The 18,923-nt window shown below is 37.7% G+C and overlaps 1 protein-coding gene across 1 annotated transcript in view; it reads left to right on the top strand.

Moving 5' to 3' along the window:
- TMEM131 (transmembrane protein 131) overlaps positions 1-18,923 on the top strand; it is a 193,605-nt gene that overhangs the window by 23,045 nt on the left and 151,637 nt on the right. Inside the window, exon 3 of the mRNA XM_011956651.1 lies at positions 3,419-3,459. Coding sequence (XP_011812041.1) covers positions 3,419-3,459 — 41 coding nt within the window. The remainder of the gene's footprint in view (positions 1-3,418; positions 3,460-18,923) is intronic.

The raw sequence follows: 18,923 nt of genomic DNA, 5'->3' as shown, positions 1-18,923 counted from the left end.
CACCTCGCCCGGCTAGTTTTTTGTATTTTTTACTAGAGACGGGGTTTCACCGTGTTAGCCAGGATGGTCTCCATCTCCTGACCTCGTGATCCTCCCGTCTCAGCCTCCCAAAGTGCTGGGATTACAGGCTTGAGCCACCACGCCCGGCCTGAGCATATGTTTTTAATTTTGTTGAAGTTTGATCTATCAGTTTTTCCTTTATTGATAGTGATTTTTTTATTCAGGAAATCTTTTCTGTTCCAAGGTTACAAAGATAGTGTCCTGTGTTTTCTTGCTGATGCTTTATAGTTTTAGTTTTTATGCATAGAACTATGATTTATCTGAAATTATTTTGAGTACATGATGTTAAGGATAAAAAAGCACTTTCCTCCAGCATAGGTTTGTTTGGTGTCTGAGTCTGTTTTCTGTTGCTATAACAGAATACCACAGATTGCGTAATGTATAAAGAAACAATGTTTAGTTAGCTCACAGTTTTGGAGGCTGGGAAGTCTAAGAGTATGGTGCCGGCATCTGGTGAGGGCCTTCTCTGTGCTGTAACATGGCGGAGGGCATCACGTGACTAGAGGGCAAGCGCAAAAGAGCCAGAGAGACCTTACTTTTATAGCAAAATCGTTCCCACAGTAGCAACATTAATAGATTAAAAGGTAATTAATAATAATGAATAGACTAATCTATTCATGAAGGCAGAGTTGACATTAATCCATTCCTGAGGGCACAGGGATTAAGTTCCCAACACATTAATTTTGCAGAAACACTTTCAAACCATAGCGTCTGGTTGTTCCAGTACCATTTTTAGAAAAGATGTATATTTTCCACGGAATCCACTGATCCCTTTGTTGAAAACCAAATGACTGTATACATGTGTGTCTGTTTCTAGACTTTGTTCAGTTCCATTGATCAGTCTTTATACTAGTACCACACTGTCTTGATGACTATTGCTTTTTTGTGTGTGTAGCATAATAGACATAATATAAAAGTGACCGCTTTAACCTTTTCTTGTTTTGTTTTGGACGGGAGTCTCACTCTTTCGCCCAGCCTGGAGTGCAGTGGCGCGATCTCGGCTCACTGCGACCTCCACCTCCCAGATTCAAGCAATTCTCCTGCCTCAGCCTCCTGAGTAGCTGGGATTACAGGCGCTCGCCACCACGCCCAGCTAATTTTTGTATTTTTTTTTTAGTAGAGGTGAGGTTTCACCATGTTGGTCAGGCTGGTCTCAAACTCCTGAACTCAAGTCATCCGCCCACCTCAGCCTCCCAAAGTGATGGGATTACAGGCACGAGCTATCACACCTGGCCCTTTTTAACCATTTTTAAGTATATAATTTAGTGACGTTACATACATTCACATTGTTGTGCAACCATCAGCATCATCCAGCTCCAGAAATTTATTTTCCCAACCTGAAACCTAAACAGTAATTCCTCATTCCTCCCTCCCCTTATCCCCTGACAGCCACCATTCGACTTTCTGTCTCTATGAATTTGATGACTCCAGATACCTCCTAAGTGGAATCATACAGTATTTGTCTTTTTTAACTGACTTATTTCATTAGTCTTGAAGGTTCACCCATTATTGTAGCAAGTGGCAGAATTTTCTTCCTTTTTAAGGTTGGATCATATTCTGTTGTATGTATAAATCACATTTTGTTTATCTGTTCACATGTCAGTGGGCATTTGAGCTGCTCATACTCTGTAACGGTTGTGAATAATACTGCTGTGAATGTGGGTGAGCCCCTGTTTTCAGTTCTTTTGGGTATATACACAGAAGTGGGATTGCTGGTCTTACGGTAATTCTGTTTAATTTTTTTTTAGGAACCACAATACTGTTTTCCATAGTGGCTACACCATTTTAACATTTGCACTAATAGTGCACAAAGGTTCCAGTTTCACCACATCCTTACCAAAGATCCGTATTTTCTTTTTAAAAATTTAAATAGTAGTCATCCAAACAGGTAGGAAGTGGTATGATTGTGGTTTTGATTTGCATTTCCCTAATGGTCAGTGATGCTGAGCATCTTTTTAAGTGCCTACTGGCCATTTGTGTATTTTCTTTGGAGAAATGTTTGAGTCCTTTGCCCACCTTTTAATTTGATTGTTTTTCTGTTACTGAGTTGCAGGAGTTCTTGATATATTCTAGATATTAATCTCATCAGATATTTGATTTATAAATATTTTCTCCCATTTCATGGGGAATATATGTAATTTTCATAATAAAAAGTTAAAAGAAATTTTTCTTTACAGAAAATAGAAGAGCTCGACCAATACCAACTCATTTACCACTCAGATTCAACAGTTATTACCATTTTGCTGTGTTTGCTTTATCCATACAACGGCCCCCCCCCCCAAATTATTTTGCCAAGACATTTCAAAGAAAATTAGAGACACCCTTACACTTTACCTAGTACGCACCTTCAAAAAACTAGGACAGTTTTCTACATCTGCCACATTTTCTGCATAAACAGTCTCCAGAACATTTACAAAATAATATATATTACCGGGAAAAATAATGCTGTTTTGTTCTCATTTTGATGTAGCAGATAACCTTTTGGGATAAGTTCACTGATGGTATTCCTTATAGTGTTGGCATTTTCTCATACATCAGTAAGAACTTCTTTTTCTTCATCACCTGAAATACAGCTATTGCCTCCAACTTCCTACTTTTTCTTGTCTTCCTTATCTTTAAAACCTAAAGTAGACCGAACTTCTTCCCATGACTTCCTTATGAGGCAGAGCGTTAATCTGGCCTCTGCTTAGCCCTCCAGTCTCGTTTTCTCCTCCTCTCCCAGCTCCAGCAGAGAGACCTGCCATCTGTTTCTTGAGCATACCAACCTCTGCCCTCTATGAAGGCCTTCACATGTGCTGTTTTCTGTACCACCACCCATCCAGCTGCCACACTGCTTTTTTTAATCCTTCAGGTTTTTATGTAAATATTATCTCTTCAGACAGGCCTTCCCTCATGATGTATTTAAGTATTGCAACTATTTATTCCCCTTCACAGCACCTTTTCAATATTTTGATAATCCTATTTCAGTATATAAATATGTATTTTTTAATGACTATCTCTCCCTCACACACACCACCCACTGTACCTTGAGTTCCTTGACAGTGGGAATTGTTAACCACCAGCACCTGGCACGCAATTAGTGAGCAGGGAACAGTCCGAGGCTTTGCAGCCTCACAAAGTGATTATCACGGGGACTGTTTTCAGGATAAAAATTCATCGCATTCTTTTCTGTTACTTCATGTGTGTTTACAATTTGATCTAGTCATTGTATGTGATTTGGAGACCAGGTTTAACCTTAAAATCCAAGTGGGTATAAAATGAATGTTGGAAGTAAAATAGAATATTTTGGATATTCCCTGTGTCTGTAGTATAAATATTTGGCTTCAGTTTTTTAATCATTATTTTATTCCTTTTGCAGACCGAAACAACACTTGGACTCAGTTCATATCAGCAGAAAAGGTAAGTATATTTAGTAAGGTCACTGCCGTACTTTCAGTTCCTTCTGGGGGATTCCTGTGGTTCTCCCCTCCATTTTCCCCTTGCTCTTTTTGGTGAAGAAGGAATAGCAAATTGTAAATCACATTAGATGATTATTGCTAAGTATTGTGTGTGGGAAACCAGGTTTAAGTTTGAATGTGCACTTCATGCAGTTGTGTAGCGTGCTTCCCCTGTCGTGTCCGAAGGGCTGTTACTCAGAGCTGAAACTCCCCTTGCTTTGTGAGAGATTCAGCTGTGTAACTCCTTAGTGGCTTCTCTTGTGGCTATCCCGACCATTGCTGCCCTCAGTTACCAGGGGTCTGCCTGCAGGTCCCCAGAGGAGGAGCTCAGACCTGCGAAACCCAGTCTTGTGACTTGGAGAGACCACTTTTAAATACAGCTTCCCCATGATAACAGGGGATGGTTTTACCTCAGGTGTTAAGGAAAATAGGTACATGCATGTGAATTTGGAGACACTTTTCCTGCCTCCCCACGCCCAAATTATTTGGTCTTTTGGTACCTTCTCACGTCTGTAAAGAGACATACTGTGCTGATTCTCTTTCCATATCCGGTGAAAGTCTGTTCTGGTACCTAAAGGTGAGTGAGAGCTTTCTTTGATTTGGATAAAACAGTCCCTTCAGCAGCTATTTTGTGTTCACTCCCAGCTCTTAATGATTGCTCCCCGGGGGACCATAGATGTAAAGGAAGTTAGCTTACAAGGTTCAGCGTAATGGTGTAGTTGCTCTTCCTATTTGCCAGAAACGTCTGGTCAGGCACCAGTACCGGTTCTAGTGAGCACCGTTTAGTAACAGTTGAAAGGCTGGCAGTGGTGTCAGTAGGGCTTTCAGGTAAGGAGCCCATATCGTGGATTTAAGAACCCAGTTATTTTACAGTGTGTGTTTTTAGAAGTATGTTTTATTCTGTCAGTATATTTATTCCTTAAATGACAGCAAAGCAAATTTATTTTTAAAAATTATTAATATCCACTGAAATCAGACACTTAGCTACCAAAGTGGCTATGGCAACAAAAAATGCCCCCACTTTTGCTGTCATCACTGCAGTTTCCGTTCTGAGGTAGCAGGAACAGGGAAGCATTTGTTCCTCCTAGGTCTTCATGTTAAAGTATATCTGTGAATGTCTCCAGACTAGCGAAATGCAGACTGCATCAACAAAGAATTTTGTTTTGAGAGAGAAATATAAAATATTCAGACTATTAGTAGGACAGTTAAAACTTCTTACCTCATAAATAATGAAAATTCTTCAGTATTCACTGTTTTTTCTCTTTTCACTCTTTCATCTCTGCAGTAACATGGCCCTTCTTCCCCATTGTTCTGTCATTCTCCCTAATGTTATATGTCCTATGGGGACCTGCCCTGTCTGTGATTCCTGCCCAAATATTTAACACTGGCCTGGGTTGTGTCCAAACCACTGTGTGTCTAGCCTGATTCCTCCTTGGCTGGACCATCTAAGAACCCTAGAACTGTCTAACCACATCTAGAGCCAAAAGAATGGTGAGAAAAACATATATGTTATCTTGTGCCTCGTCCTGCTTTCTTCCAGCAATTAGGAAATTTGCTGTAGAATTAGACTGCACTACATTTATGAAGATTAGGATGTTCATTCGTGATCAAAATCTGGGCTTTAAGTATTTTCCTAGTGTTATGAAGAATTGATATCAGTACATAATTATATTCTCATCTCGTTCTACTTATCTACTCTGTCTAAAACTTAGTGGCATAAAATAACCATTTTATGATGCTCTCAAACTCTGTCAGAAATTCAGGCAGGGGACAGCAAAGACAGCTTGTCTCTTCTCCATGATCTGGGGCCTCAGCTGGGGAGATTTCAGAGCTGGAAATGGCTTGATGGCTGAGCGCTAGAGGCATGTTCATTACATGTTGGTGCTAGTTTGCTAGCTGGGACCTCAGCTGAGCTCTCAACTAGAATGCCTAGACGGCGGCCTCTTTGTGGGGCCCTCACATGGCCCAGTTTGGGCTTCCTCCCAGTATGATGGCTGGACTCCAAGAGTGAATGTCCCAGAGGAAGCTAGTGAAAGCTGGACCACCTTAATCTGCCCTTGGAAGCCACAGTATTACTTCCGCTGCCGTACGCTATTCGTCAGCAAGTCACTTAGGTTGTCCTAGATTCAAGATAAGGGAGGGGAGAAAGAGCTCCCCACCTCCTGATGGCAGGAATATTAGATTTGTAGACACAATTTACAACTGTCACATTTTACATTGTGTGTGTGTGACCAGGATCATGAATTGGGTAAACATTTAATTCAAATTAGTATGCAGATTGGGTATGGGACTGGGTTAAGCGCTAAAACATAGGTCTTAGTGAGCCCAGGATGCAATAACAAAATACTGTAGACTGAGTGACTTAAACAACAGGCATTTATTTCTCACGGTTCTGGAGGCTCAGAAGTCTAGGATCAAGGTCTTGCAGACTTGGGCCTGGCAAACTGTTTTGATGATAATGAAAAACTGATAACCATATGGACCACTAACATATACCTTAGGTGTCTTGATACCCCTACAACTAAACCCCGAGAAGCTTACAGCATCTGTTTATAAGACCCTCTTCAAAAGCACTGTTTTCTTTGAGATTGCATTTTGTCATTTCATCAACACATATGCTTTGTAACCTCATCAGAAGTGGTGTCTGCGATATCCTCCAGAGCTATTTGGATGTGTTTAACATCCAGAGGACATTGGCAGATCTCATTTTCTACAGGCTTTGTGCTACAGAGGCTTATCTTGAGGAGGGCCGGTGGCAGCCAGGTGATGCCTGTTCCCCTACAGAGAATTTGATACATCAATTTTATGTGTTCAGTGATTTAAAGGAAGACATGAACATAATGAGGGAAAATGGACAATATAAAAAAGAAAAAAATGAAGCCTCTAGAGTTGAAAAATACTGTTTCTGAAGTGAGTATTTCACTGGATAGGAGTAAGAACAACCTAGACATTGCAAAAGAAAAGCTTAGTGAGTTTGAAGACAGTGACAGCAGTAATTTAAACTGAAGCACAGGGAGAAAAATAACTAAAAAACAAATAAATCCTTGGTGACCTCTGATACAGTAGTAGCAAGCAGTCTAACACGTGTGTGAGTGAGTTCCCAGGAATTGGGAGAGGGAGTAGCTGTCGAAGAACTTTAATAAACCTGAAGCAAGAGTAACACAAAGTCACACCAAGCCAGATAATATTCAGGTTGTTGAAGATCAGTCACAAATAGAGAAACAGCCAGGAAATAAAACTAAATATAGTAGTTCAAAAGATAAGAATGACTGCTGGTTGTTCATCAAGGACAAATGCAACCCCCAAACCAAGGAAATAACATTTTTAAAGTACCAAAAGGAAAAATTGCTAATCTAAAACACTACATCCAGCAGGAATATCCTTCAAAGAAATGAAGACACTTTCAGATAAAACTGAAAAAATTTACAGTAGACCAGTACACTGGCACTTTTGAGAAATGTTAAAGGCTAAAGATAGTTAACCATTTCAGGTGAAAACACAGATCCTATGAAGAACAAAGACCATCAATAAAGGCAAAAATATGTGGAAAAATATCAAAAATGTTTTCTGGTTAAGAAAATGTTAATTTCTAACATTTTAAAAACTGATTTAAAAAGAAAAATAAGTGTTTGTAGCATGTATACATTACGTGTGTGATAACAGCACAAAGAACAGAAGGGTTGCATGAAATAATTGAGTTGTAAGATTCTTACATGATATGTAAAGTAGTATAATATTATTTGAAGTTAAACTGTGATAATATGAAATAAGCTCCACAGGAAACATTAAAATCATTAACAAAAAAATAACAGCTATAGCCAATAAACTAGTCATGAAGATAAAATGAAGTACTAAATGAATACTCAGTTGATCTAAAAGAAGGCGTAAACAGAACAAGATGGCATAAACAGAACAAGATAAAAAACAGATGGGAAAAATAGAAAAAATGGCAGTATGGTAGACTTAAACCCAAATATATCAGAAGCTATAGTAAATGAATAATTTCAACACCAATTGTCAGATTATATTTAAAAAGCGAGACCCAAGCATATTTTGTCTACAAGAACTTTAACTTTGTTTTTAATATTTTACCTTTTCTTTTGAAATAATTTTAGAGAAAAGATGGAAAAATAGTACAAATAATTCTTACATCTTCTTGACCCAAATTCCTCATTTGTTAATGTTTTTTCATATTTGCTTTATCATTCCTAATCTCGCTTTTTTTTTTTTTTTTTTTTTTTTTTTTTTGGAGACGGAGTCTAGCTCTGTCGCCCAGGCTGGAGTGCAGTGGTGCGATCTCGGCTCACTGCAAGCTCCGCCTCCCGGGTTTACGCCATTCTCCTGCCTCAGCCTCCCGAGTAGCTGGGACTACAGGCGCCCGCCACCTCGCCCGGCTAGTTTTTTGTATTTTTTTTAGTAGAGACGGGGTTTCACCGTGTAGCTCAGGATGGTCTCGATCTCCTGACCTCGTGATCCACCCGTCTCGGCCTCCCCTCCTTTTCCTTCCCTCCCCATAGCTACTTTTTTATACATACATGTGCGTGTATTTGTAATTTTTCTGAAGCATTTGAAAATCATTTGTAGACATGATGCTGTTTTACCCCTAAATATTTCAGTGTATATTTCTTGTGAACATTGTTTTAGAGATCATCATATACTCATGAAATTCAGGAAATTAAGACTGTCTCATACTGCTGTTTAATCTAGAGTCCTCAATGGGATTTTGTAAATTGTCCCATTAACGTCTTTTATGTTAAAAAAATTTGGGGTCCAGGGTTCAGACCCTCATATTTAATTTTCACTTCTCTTTAGTCTCTAATGTAGAACAATTGATTTGTCTTTCTTACTGTCTTAGAACTTTGACATTTTTGAAGAGTAGATGCCATTTATTTTATAGAATAACCCAGATGGACCCGGGCACGGTGGCTTATAGCCTGTAATCCTAGCACTTTGGGAAGCTGAGGTGGTGGATTGCCTGAGTTCAGGAGTTCGAGACCAGCCTGGGCAATACGGTGAAACCCCATCTCTACTAAAATACAAAACATTAGCAGGGCATGGCGGCGTGTGCCTGTAATCCCAGCTACTCAGGAGGCTGTGACAGGAGAATTGCTTGAACCCAGGAGGCGGAGGTTGCAGTGAGCCGAGATTGCGCCATTGCACTCTGGCCTGGGCAAGACAGAGCAAGACTCTGTCTCAAAATAAATAAATAAATAAATAAATAAAATAAACCCAGCTAGAGTTTTCTGATATTTATTCATTATTTGATTCAGAGTTTGCATTTTTGGTGCAATATTACTGAAGTTTGTGCCTCTCCCAGTGCATCCTATCAGGAAGCGCTTGATGTCTCGTTCCGTTTTTCTCTTATAATTCATAAGTGTCTTGCAGAGAAGTACTTTGAGACCGTGCAAGTACTGTGTTTTATGTGAAATTCTGAATAGTTTTAGAATCTATTGATGATTCTTGCCTGGAGCAGTTATTGCGCTGGCTGGGTTTTTAAAAAATTCTATCACACTTTCTATGTTTCTTAGTTGGCATTCTGACTGAAGTTAAGATTGAGGTCATGGTTCATTTTTATCCAGGTATTTCACCATTGTTGGCACTGTCGTAAAAAAAAAAATCACATGTGCGTAGTTAGGTCTATTCTGTGTCATTTACATGTCCCCAACAATCATTGAGCACTTCCTGCTTTCTGGTACGTTAGGAGGTTCCAGGCTTGTTTTGTAATTTTCCTGCCACAGCCCTGGAACAACCTATTTCTCAAAAGACCCCTGCTTCGTTTTAGTGGCAGATACTATTGAAAAATTAATCTTTATGTGCCATGCGTACTCATGCTACTGTGATGTATTAGGGTTCTCTTAGAGGGACAGAACTATTAGGATAAATATGTAAAGGGGAGTTTATTAAGTGTTAATTTACACGATCACAAGGTCCCAAATAGACTGTCTGCAAGCTGAGGATCAAGGAGAACCAGTCTGAGTCCCAAAACTGAAGAACTTGGAGTCCAACGTTCCAGGGCGAGAACCATCCAGCGCAGGAGAAAGACGCAGGCTTGGAAGCTAGGCCCGTCTCTCTTTTCATGTTTTCCTGCCTGCTTTATATTTGCTGGAAGCCGATTAGATTGTGCCCACCAGATTAAGGGTGGGATCTGTCTTCCCCAGCCCACTGACTCAGATGTTAATCTCTTTTTGGCAACACTCACACAAACACACCCAGGATTAATATTTCGTATCATGTCCTTCAATCTAATCAAGTTGACACTCAGTATTAACCATCACAAGTGGTGTCATTGCTAGTGAGGTGTCATTGTCTCTAGACACTCTTAGTAAAAGGAAGAAAATGTTTGTGTTTATGTGTATAAATATGTACAGTTTACACAAACATATTCTTATTCTTGTATCTGTGTATATTAAAAACCAGGAGTTACTGATGCCTCCAATTTTGATACAAAACCAGTGTTCTGTCTATTCTATTTCTGTCCATTCTCCAACAATTAGAAATCTGGCTCCAGTTATCTATCTACAGTAAGTGTATTGATTTGTTCAATCCTAGAATACAGATAAATTAGTTTCAAAATTGTTAACTGATACGGCCATAAAAAAATGACTGTGGTGTCTATTTAGAGTTCTTGTTTTTTCTTTAGTCTGAGTGTATATTGTCAAAATACTATATTCTAAATTTACATGGGTTATAATGTTCTTCATCTTTCTCTTCATCCTTCTCCCACCCCCACACCCATCTGCATTGTACATTTGAAATGAAGTTTGGTTGATTTGTTTCTATCTGTATTCCATGTAGGATTTTCACTCTACTTTTTGAATTTTTTAATTGCATAATTGTACATATTGATGGGGTACATGTGATAGTTTGATACATGCATAGACTGTGTAATGATCAAATCAGAGTGTTTATCCATCACCTCGAACATTTATCATTTCTTTGTATTAGGAACATTTCCAGTCTTCTCTTCTAGTGACTTTGAAATATACAATATATGGTTGCTAACTATAGTCACTCTGCCCTGCTGTTAAAAACTAGGGCTTATTCCTTCTGTCTGTCAATAACTGTGCGCTTGAGCCCATTAGCCTACCTGTCTTCATCTTCCCTCTCACGCCAAAAAACAAATGTTTCCCAGCCTCTGCTGACTGTCATTCTACTCTTTACCTTCACAAGATAAACTTTTTTAGCTCCCTTCTATAAGTGAGAACATGTAGTATTTGCTTTTCAGTGCCATGCTTATTCCACTTAACCTCCAGTTCCATCTGTGTTGCTGAAAATAACGATTTTATTCTTTTTTATGGCCGAATAGTATTCCATTGTGTTTAATATATACCAGTTTTCTTTGTTCTTCCATCGATGGACACTTATGTTGATTTCTTATCTGTGCTATTGTGAGTAGTGCTACCGTAAACATGGGGGTGCAGGTGTATCTTTGAAATACTGATTTCTTTTCTTTGGATAAATAGCCAGTCGTAGAATTGTTGGGTTGACTCCTCTCTCTCACCATATACAAAAATCAACTCAAAATGGATTAAAGACTTATATCTAAGACCCGAAACTATAAAACTACTTGAAGAAAACATAGAGGAAATGTTCCAAGACGTTGATGTAGGCTAAGATTTTATGGCTAAGATCTCAAAAGCATAAACAACAAAAATGAAATATCCCCATTTAAAAAATTTACTTTTGTGCCATTATTTTTGTACCCACTGTCCTACATATAAACATTTCATTTGTTTCCCGTATTTTGCAATTGCAGACGGTGCTTCAAAGAATAATCTCTTGTGTATGTATTTTTGTATTTTTTGAAGGTTACACTCAGGGTAAATTCCTACAACTTGAATTGCTCAATCAAAAGATAAGTGTAGGTGTAATTTGTATTGTTGAAAGTATATGTTTAGACATGACTAACGGTTACATGAAAAAATGCTCAGCATTGCCAGTCATCGGGAATGCAGATCCAGACAAAGATGCGTTATCATCTCACACCTGTTAGAAAGGCTGTCATCCAAAAGACAAAAGACAACAAATATTGACCAAGAATGTGTAGAAAAGGGAACCCTGGTTCACTGTTGGTTTGAATGTAAATTAGTATAGCTATTATGGAAAACAGTGTGGCAGCTGCTAAAAAAAAAATTAAAAATAGAACTGCCATGTGATCCGGCAAATTCATAGCTAGGTATATATACAAGAGAACAGAAATAATTATGTCAAAGAGACATCTGCATTCTCATGTTCACTGAAGCATTATTCACAATGGCCAGGACAGGGAGGAATCAACCTAAGGGTTCATCAGTGGACACATGGACAATGAAAATGTGGGGATGTATGTGTGTGTGTCTGTGTGGATTCTTAATAGTATTCCACACATATTTAGTGGAATACCATTAAGCCTTAAACATAAGGAAGTCCTGTCATTTATGACAACATGGATGAACTTGGAGGACATTATGTTAAATGTGATAAGCCAAGTACAGAAAGATGAATAATGCATGATCTCACTGAAATGGAGAATATAGAAGCAGAGAGTAGAATGGTGGTTACCAGAGCCTGAGGGTGGGGACCAGGGAGATTTGAGAGATGTTAGTCAAAAGACACAAAATTTCAGTTAGAAGGTATAAGTTCAGCTTAGCAGTTTTTTGACTTTATGATGGTGCCAAAGCACAATATATGTTCAGTAGAAACAGTATTTCAGATTTTGAATTTTGATCTTTCCTGGGCTAGCTGTACAATACTCTCTTGCAGCTTTCAGTCAGCCACACAGTCCAGAGAGTAAACGACTGATACTCTACCCTGTACCATGTTACCAGATGACTTTGCCCAACTGTAGGCTAATGTCAGTGTTCTGAGCATGTTTAAGGGGAGACTAGGCTACCTGAAAAGTAAGTTGGTGTATTAAATACATTTTTGACTTGTGATTATTTTCAATTTATGATGGATTTATCGGGACATCACCTCCTGATAAGTCAAGAAGCATCTGTATTGTATACTTGAAAATTGCTGGGAGAGTGGATTTTGTGTTCTTACCATAGAAAATAACTATGTGAGGTGATGCATGTATTAGCTCAATGTAGCCATTCTACAGTGTGTACGTATTTTAAAATATGTTGTACATCATATACAGTTTTCTCTTGTCAAATAGGGAAAGGGATAAAAAGTTTATGTTTAGGATAAATTGCTGGAAGTGGGGTTGGTGAGTCAAAAGTAAATGCTGACATCATTTCCTTAAATATTGGCAGATTCTCCTTCAAGGTCTGTACCACCTTGCATTCCCTCATCGGTGAAAAAAGAGTACCTGTTTCCCACATCCATTCCAACAGAATGTGTTATATTTTTAATTGTTGCAGATCTGATAGGTCAGACATTTTATTTTATCACAGTGTAGTTTTAGTTTGTCTTTAATTATGAGTAATGTTAACCATCTCCTAGTATTTAAGAGCCATGCTTATATTTGTCTTTTGATGTTGTCTGTTCATGTCTGTTCTACCCGTTTTTCTGTAGTGCTCTTAATTTTTTCTGATTGTTTTTAAGAGTTCTTTATATATTGGAGATATTAGTCTTATTTTGCAAGTATCTTCTCCCTGTTCATCAGTAGTCTTGATTTTGAAGAAATGCACTTCTTCATAAGTATGCAAGTAGGTTAAATGTAAAAAGACGTAGGAAAACAAGCAAACATTAATCTTTAAAATGCTAGAGTGGTTATGTTACTCTCAGCCAAAGTAGACTTGAGGACAGGGAATACTATCAGAGATAAAGAAGGACATTTTACAATTATGAGAGACGGTCCCCTAGGTAGATGCAACAATCCCAAATTCTAATGTTGGAGCTTTCAAGTACATGAAGAAAAAAAATGAATAAAACTAAGGGAACAAACCCACAGTGATTACTGAAGATTTCAGCATTCATCTGTTCATAGCTGATAAAATAGATGGAAAATCAGTAAGGGTGTAGATTTGAAGAACACTATTAAGTAACTTGACCTAATAGGTATTTATTAAATACTACATCCACCAAGATCAGATTATATAGATTATACTGTCTGATTACAGCAAAATTAAATTAGAAATCGGTAACAGTGAAAATCCAGATATTTTATAATTAGGAATTAAACCAGAAGCTTTTCAATACTCATGGGTTAAGAAAGAAATCATAAGGGATATTAGAAAATGCTTTGAAAACAAAAATATAACATATCTTAATCTGCTTGCGCTAGACTGCCATAACAAAATACCATAAACTGGGTGGCTTAAACAATAGACATTTATTTTCTCACAGTCTGGAATCTGGAAGTCTGAAATCAGGGTGCCAGCGTAGTCAGTTTACACTGAGATGTGTTTTCCTAGCTTGTAGGTGGCAGCCATTCCACTGTGTAACTCTCATGCCCTCTGGTGCGCACGTGTGCATGGGGGCTTTCTGGTGTCCTTTTTTGTAAGGATTCTAATCCCATTATATTAGCCCCCCCCATAACCTCATTTAACCTTAATTGCCTGCTTGTAGACCCTGTGTTCGCATAATAGTCATAGTGGGGATTAGGGCTTCAATATGTGAATTTGGGAAGTGGGGGTGGTTGGGGGGAATTCAATTCAATTCATACAACAACATACCAAGTTTTCTGGAAGTTAGCCAAAGCAGTATTTAAATAGACATAGCTTTAAAAGTGTATATCAGATAGAAGAAAAATTTTTAAATGAGCAATTTACATTTCCAGTTTAAGACATAGAGCATCAACTTCAAGTAGACGAAAATAAAGGATATACTAGAAATCAATTAAATAGAAAGTGGAAAAAAACATCAGTGTAAACAAAAACTGATTCTTTGAATCTAGCTGGATGGTTAAGAAAATAAGGCAGACAAAATCAGTAATGAAATAGGGGATATATTCAAAGAATGAGAGAAATTATGAATCCCTTCATTCTCAAAAATTCAACAATTTAGATGAAGTGGTCAGATACTTGAAAGATACAAATTATTAAAACCCACTGAGAGAGAATAAGAAAATGAGTTTTTAAATATCTGTTAAAGACATAGAACTTACAATTTTAAACCTTTTCACAAAGAAAACTGCAGGGTCATATGCCTAAACTGGTAAATTCTATCAGACAACTAGTGAAAAAATACTAGTCTTACATAAACCCTTTTAGAAAAGAGAGGAATAGAATGTCCTTCCTTACACGTTTTATGAGGCGATTATTGCAGGCATTACAAGAAAGCTAGAAGCTACATCTCCTCAAACATATATTCAGAAATCTCTAACAGAATATTAGCAAATCAAATCCAGAAACGTATAACAAGGTAATGCATCATGACCAAAAGGGGTTTATCTTACGAATGCAAGATTAATATTTGAAAAACAATATAATTTTTCTTAACAAAATTTCAAAAACTTTTGTAATTATTTGAATAGATGTAGAAAAAGCCTGTGACAACATTCAGCATCTGTTCAGCACACGAAGAATAGAAAAGAATGTCTTTAACCTGATAAGGAGTATCTATGGAAAAGTAACAGTTAACATGATATTAATGGTAAAAGATTGAATGCTTTCTTTCTAAGATTGGGAAAGTGGCAAGGATGTCCACTTTCATCACTTACATTAAACATTGTACTGGATGTAGTAGTGTAGTCATTACATTAAGACAAGAAGCAGAGGTTAAGAGCCATCAGATTGGAAAGGAAGAACAAAAAGGATTTTGTCTACAAACCATGTGATTGTATGGATAGAAAGTCCTAAGGAATATACCAAAAAGTAATACAGTCAATAATCAGAAGTAACTGATTTCTTCATAACAAGTATAAAAGTAAAATGTTGTAGACAAATGTCATTTACAATATCATAAATCATTGCATACCTTGGGATAAATTTAACAAAACAGTGTTGAGACCTGTACACTGAGAACTGTAATATAATAGAGTAATTAAAGAACTCCTAGATATATTGAGAAATGTCCTGCGTTCATGGATTGGAAGATTGTGAAGATAATTCTCCCCAGATCGGTTTTAGATTAAGCAATTCCAATGGAAATTTCAACAGACAGTTTTTTTTTTTTTTACAAATTGATAAGCTGCTTTTCAAGATTAGATGGAAAATGTTAAGCATCTAGAATAGACCAAACAAGTTTTAAAAAGAATAAACAAATTAGAAGATTTAAACTACATGTTTTGAAGATCCAGTTTAAAACTGCTTGTCCATATGTGCCAAGGTAATTCAGTGACACAAGAATACTCTTTCTCAGCAGGAGTTACAATCCTAGTCTCTGATGACACAGACTTGAAACCAACAAAGATCAAAAGAGACAAAGAAGGGCATTACATAATGGTAAAGGGATCAATGCAACAAGAAGAGCTAACTGTCCTAAATATATATGCACCCAATACAGGAGCACCCAGATTGATAAAGCAAGTTCTTAGAGACCTACAAAGAGACTTAGACTCCCACACAATAACAGTGGGAGACTTTTAACCCCCACTGCTAATATTAGTCAACGAGACAGAAAATTAACAAGGGTATTCAGGACTTGAACTTAGCTCTGGACCAAGCAAACCTAATAGACATCTGCAGAAATCTCCACCCCTAATCAACAGAATATACATTCTTCTCAGCACCACATCACACTTATTCTAAAATTGACCACATAATTAGAAGTAAAACACTCCTCAGCAGTTGCAAAAGAACAGAAATCGTAACACTTTCTCAGACCACAGTGCAATCAAATTAGAACTCAGGATTAAGAAACTCACTCAAAACCGCACAACTACATGGAAACTGAACAACCAGCTCCTGAAGGACTACTGGGTGAATAACAAAATGAAGGCAGAAGTAAAGATGTTCTTTGAAACCAGTGAGAACAAAGACACAAAGAACCAGAATCCCCAGGACACATTTAAAGCAGTGTGTAGAGGGAAATTTATAGCACTAAATGCTCACAAGAGAAAGTAGGAAAGATCTAAAATTGACACCATAACATCACAATTAAAAGAAGTAGAGAAGGAAAAGCAAACAAATTCAAAATCTAGCAGAAGACAAGAAATAACCAAGATCAGAGCAGAACTGAAGGAGATAGAGACACAAAAAAATCCTTCAAAAAATAAATGAATCCAGGAACTGCGTTTTTGAAACGATCAACAAAATAGATCACTAGCCAGACTAATAAAGAAGAGAGAAGAATCAAATTGATGCAATAAAAAATGATATAGGGGATATCACCACTTATCCCACAGAAATACAAACTACCATCAGAGAATACTATAAACACCTCTACGCAAATAAACTAGAAAATCTAGAAGAAATTGATAAATTCCTGGACACATACACCCTCCCAAGTCTAAATCAGGAAGGAATCGAATCCCTGAATAGACCAATAACAAGTTCTGAAATTGAGGCAGCAATTAATAGCCTACCAACCAAAAGAAGTTCAGGACCAGACAGATTCACAGCCAAATTCTACCAGAGATACAAAGAGGAGCTGGTACCATTCTTTCTGAAACTATTCCAAACAATAGAAAAAGGGAATTCTCCCTAACTCATTTTATGAGGCCAGCATCATCCTGATCCAAAACCTGCAGACACACAACAAAAAAAGAAAATTTCAGGCCAATATCCCTGATGAACATCGATGCGAAAATCCTCAATAAAATACTGGCAAACCAAATCCAGCACCACACCAAAAGGCTTATACACCACGATCAAGTTGGCTTAATCCCTGGGGTGCAAGGCTGGTTCAACATATGCAAATCAATAAATGTAATCCATCACATAAACAGAACCAATGACAAAAACCACATGACTATCTCAATAGATGCAGAAAAGGCCTTCGACAAAATTCAACACCCCTTCATGCTAAAAACTCTCAGTCAACTAGGTATTGATGGAACGTATCTTAAACTAATAAGGGCTATTTATGACAGACCCACAGCCAGTATCATACTGAATGGGCAAAAACTAAGCATTCCCTTTGAAAACTGGCACAAGACAAGGATGCCTTTTCTCACCACCCCTATTCAACGTAGTATTGGAAGTTCTGGCCAGGGAAATCAGGCAAGAGAAAGAAATAAAGGGTATTCAGATAGGAAAGGAGGAAGTCAAATTGTCTCTGTTTGCAGATGACATGATAGTATATTTAGAAAACCCCACTGTCTCAGCCCAAAATCTCCTAAGCTGATAAGCAACTTCAGCAAAGTCTCAGGGTACAAAATCAGTGTACAGAAATCACAAGCGTTCCTATACACCAATAAAAGAGGGCCAAATCATGAGTAACTCTCATTCATAATTGCTACAAAGAGAACAGAATACCTAGGAATCCAACTTAGAAGGGATGTGAAGGACCTTTTCAAGGAGAACTACAAACCACTGCTCAGTGAAATAAAAGAGGACACAAACAAATGGAAGAACATTCCATTTTCATGGATAGGAAGAATCAATATCGTGAAAATGGCCATACTGCCCAAAGTAATCTATAGATTCAGTGCTGTCCCCATCAAGCTACTCAAAGAAACTCTTTAGTTTGGAAATTGGAAAAAGCTACTTTAAACTTCATATAGAACCACAAAAGAGCCCATGTAGCCAAGACAACTGTAAGCAAAAAGAACAAGGCTGGAGGCATCACACTAACTGAACCTGACTTCAAACTATACTATGAGGCTGCAGTAACCAAAACAGCATGGTACTGGTACCAAAACAGATACATAAACCAGTGGAACAGAAGAGAGACCTCAGAAATAACACCACACATCTACAACCATCTGATCTTTTACAAACCTGACAAAAACAAGCAGTGGAGAAAGGATTCCCTATTTAATAAATGGTGTTGGGAAAACTGGCCAGCCATATGCAGAAAACTGAAACTGGACCCCTTCCTTACACCTTATGCAAAAATTAACTCAAGATGGATTAAAGACTTAAAAGTAAGACCTAAAACCATAAAAATCCTAGAAGAAAACCTAGGCAATACCATTCAGGACATAGGCGTGGGCGAAGACTTCATGTCTGAAACACCAAAAGCAATGGCAACAAAAGCCAGAATTGACACATGGAATCTAATTAAACTAAAGAGTTTCTGCACAGCAAAAGAAACTATCATCAGAGTGAACAGGCAACATACAGAATGGGAGAAAAGTTTTGCAGTCTATCTGACAAAGGGCTAATATCCAGAATCTACAACGAATTTAAATTTACAAGAAAAAACCAACCCCATCAAAAAGTGGGCGAAGAATATAAACAGACACTTCTTAAAAGAAGACATTTATGCAGCCAACAAACATGAAAAAAAAAGCTCATCACTGGTCATTAGAGAAATGCAAATCAAAACCACAATGAGATACCATCTCATGCCAGTTAGAATGTTGATCATTAAAAAGTCAGGAAACAACAGATGCTGGAGAGGATGTGGAGAAATAGGAACACTTTTACACTGTTGGGAAATGTATATTAGTTC

The sequence above is a fragment of the Colobus angolensis genome, unplaced genomic scaffold (assembly GCF_000951035.1).
Source record: "Colobus angolensis palliatus isolate OR3802 unplaced genomic scaffold, Cang.pa_1.0 Scaffold42, whole genome shotgun sequence".
Lineage (NCBI taxonomy): Eukaryota > Metazoa > Chordata > Mammalia > Primates > Cercopithecidae > Colobus > Colobus angolensis.
The sequence above is the reverse complement of the archived record's forward strand: the minus strand, read 5'-3'. Positions and strand labels throughout refer to the sequence as shown.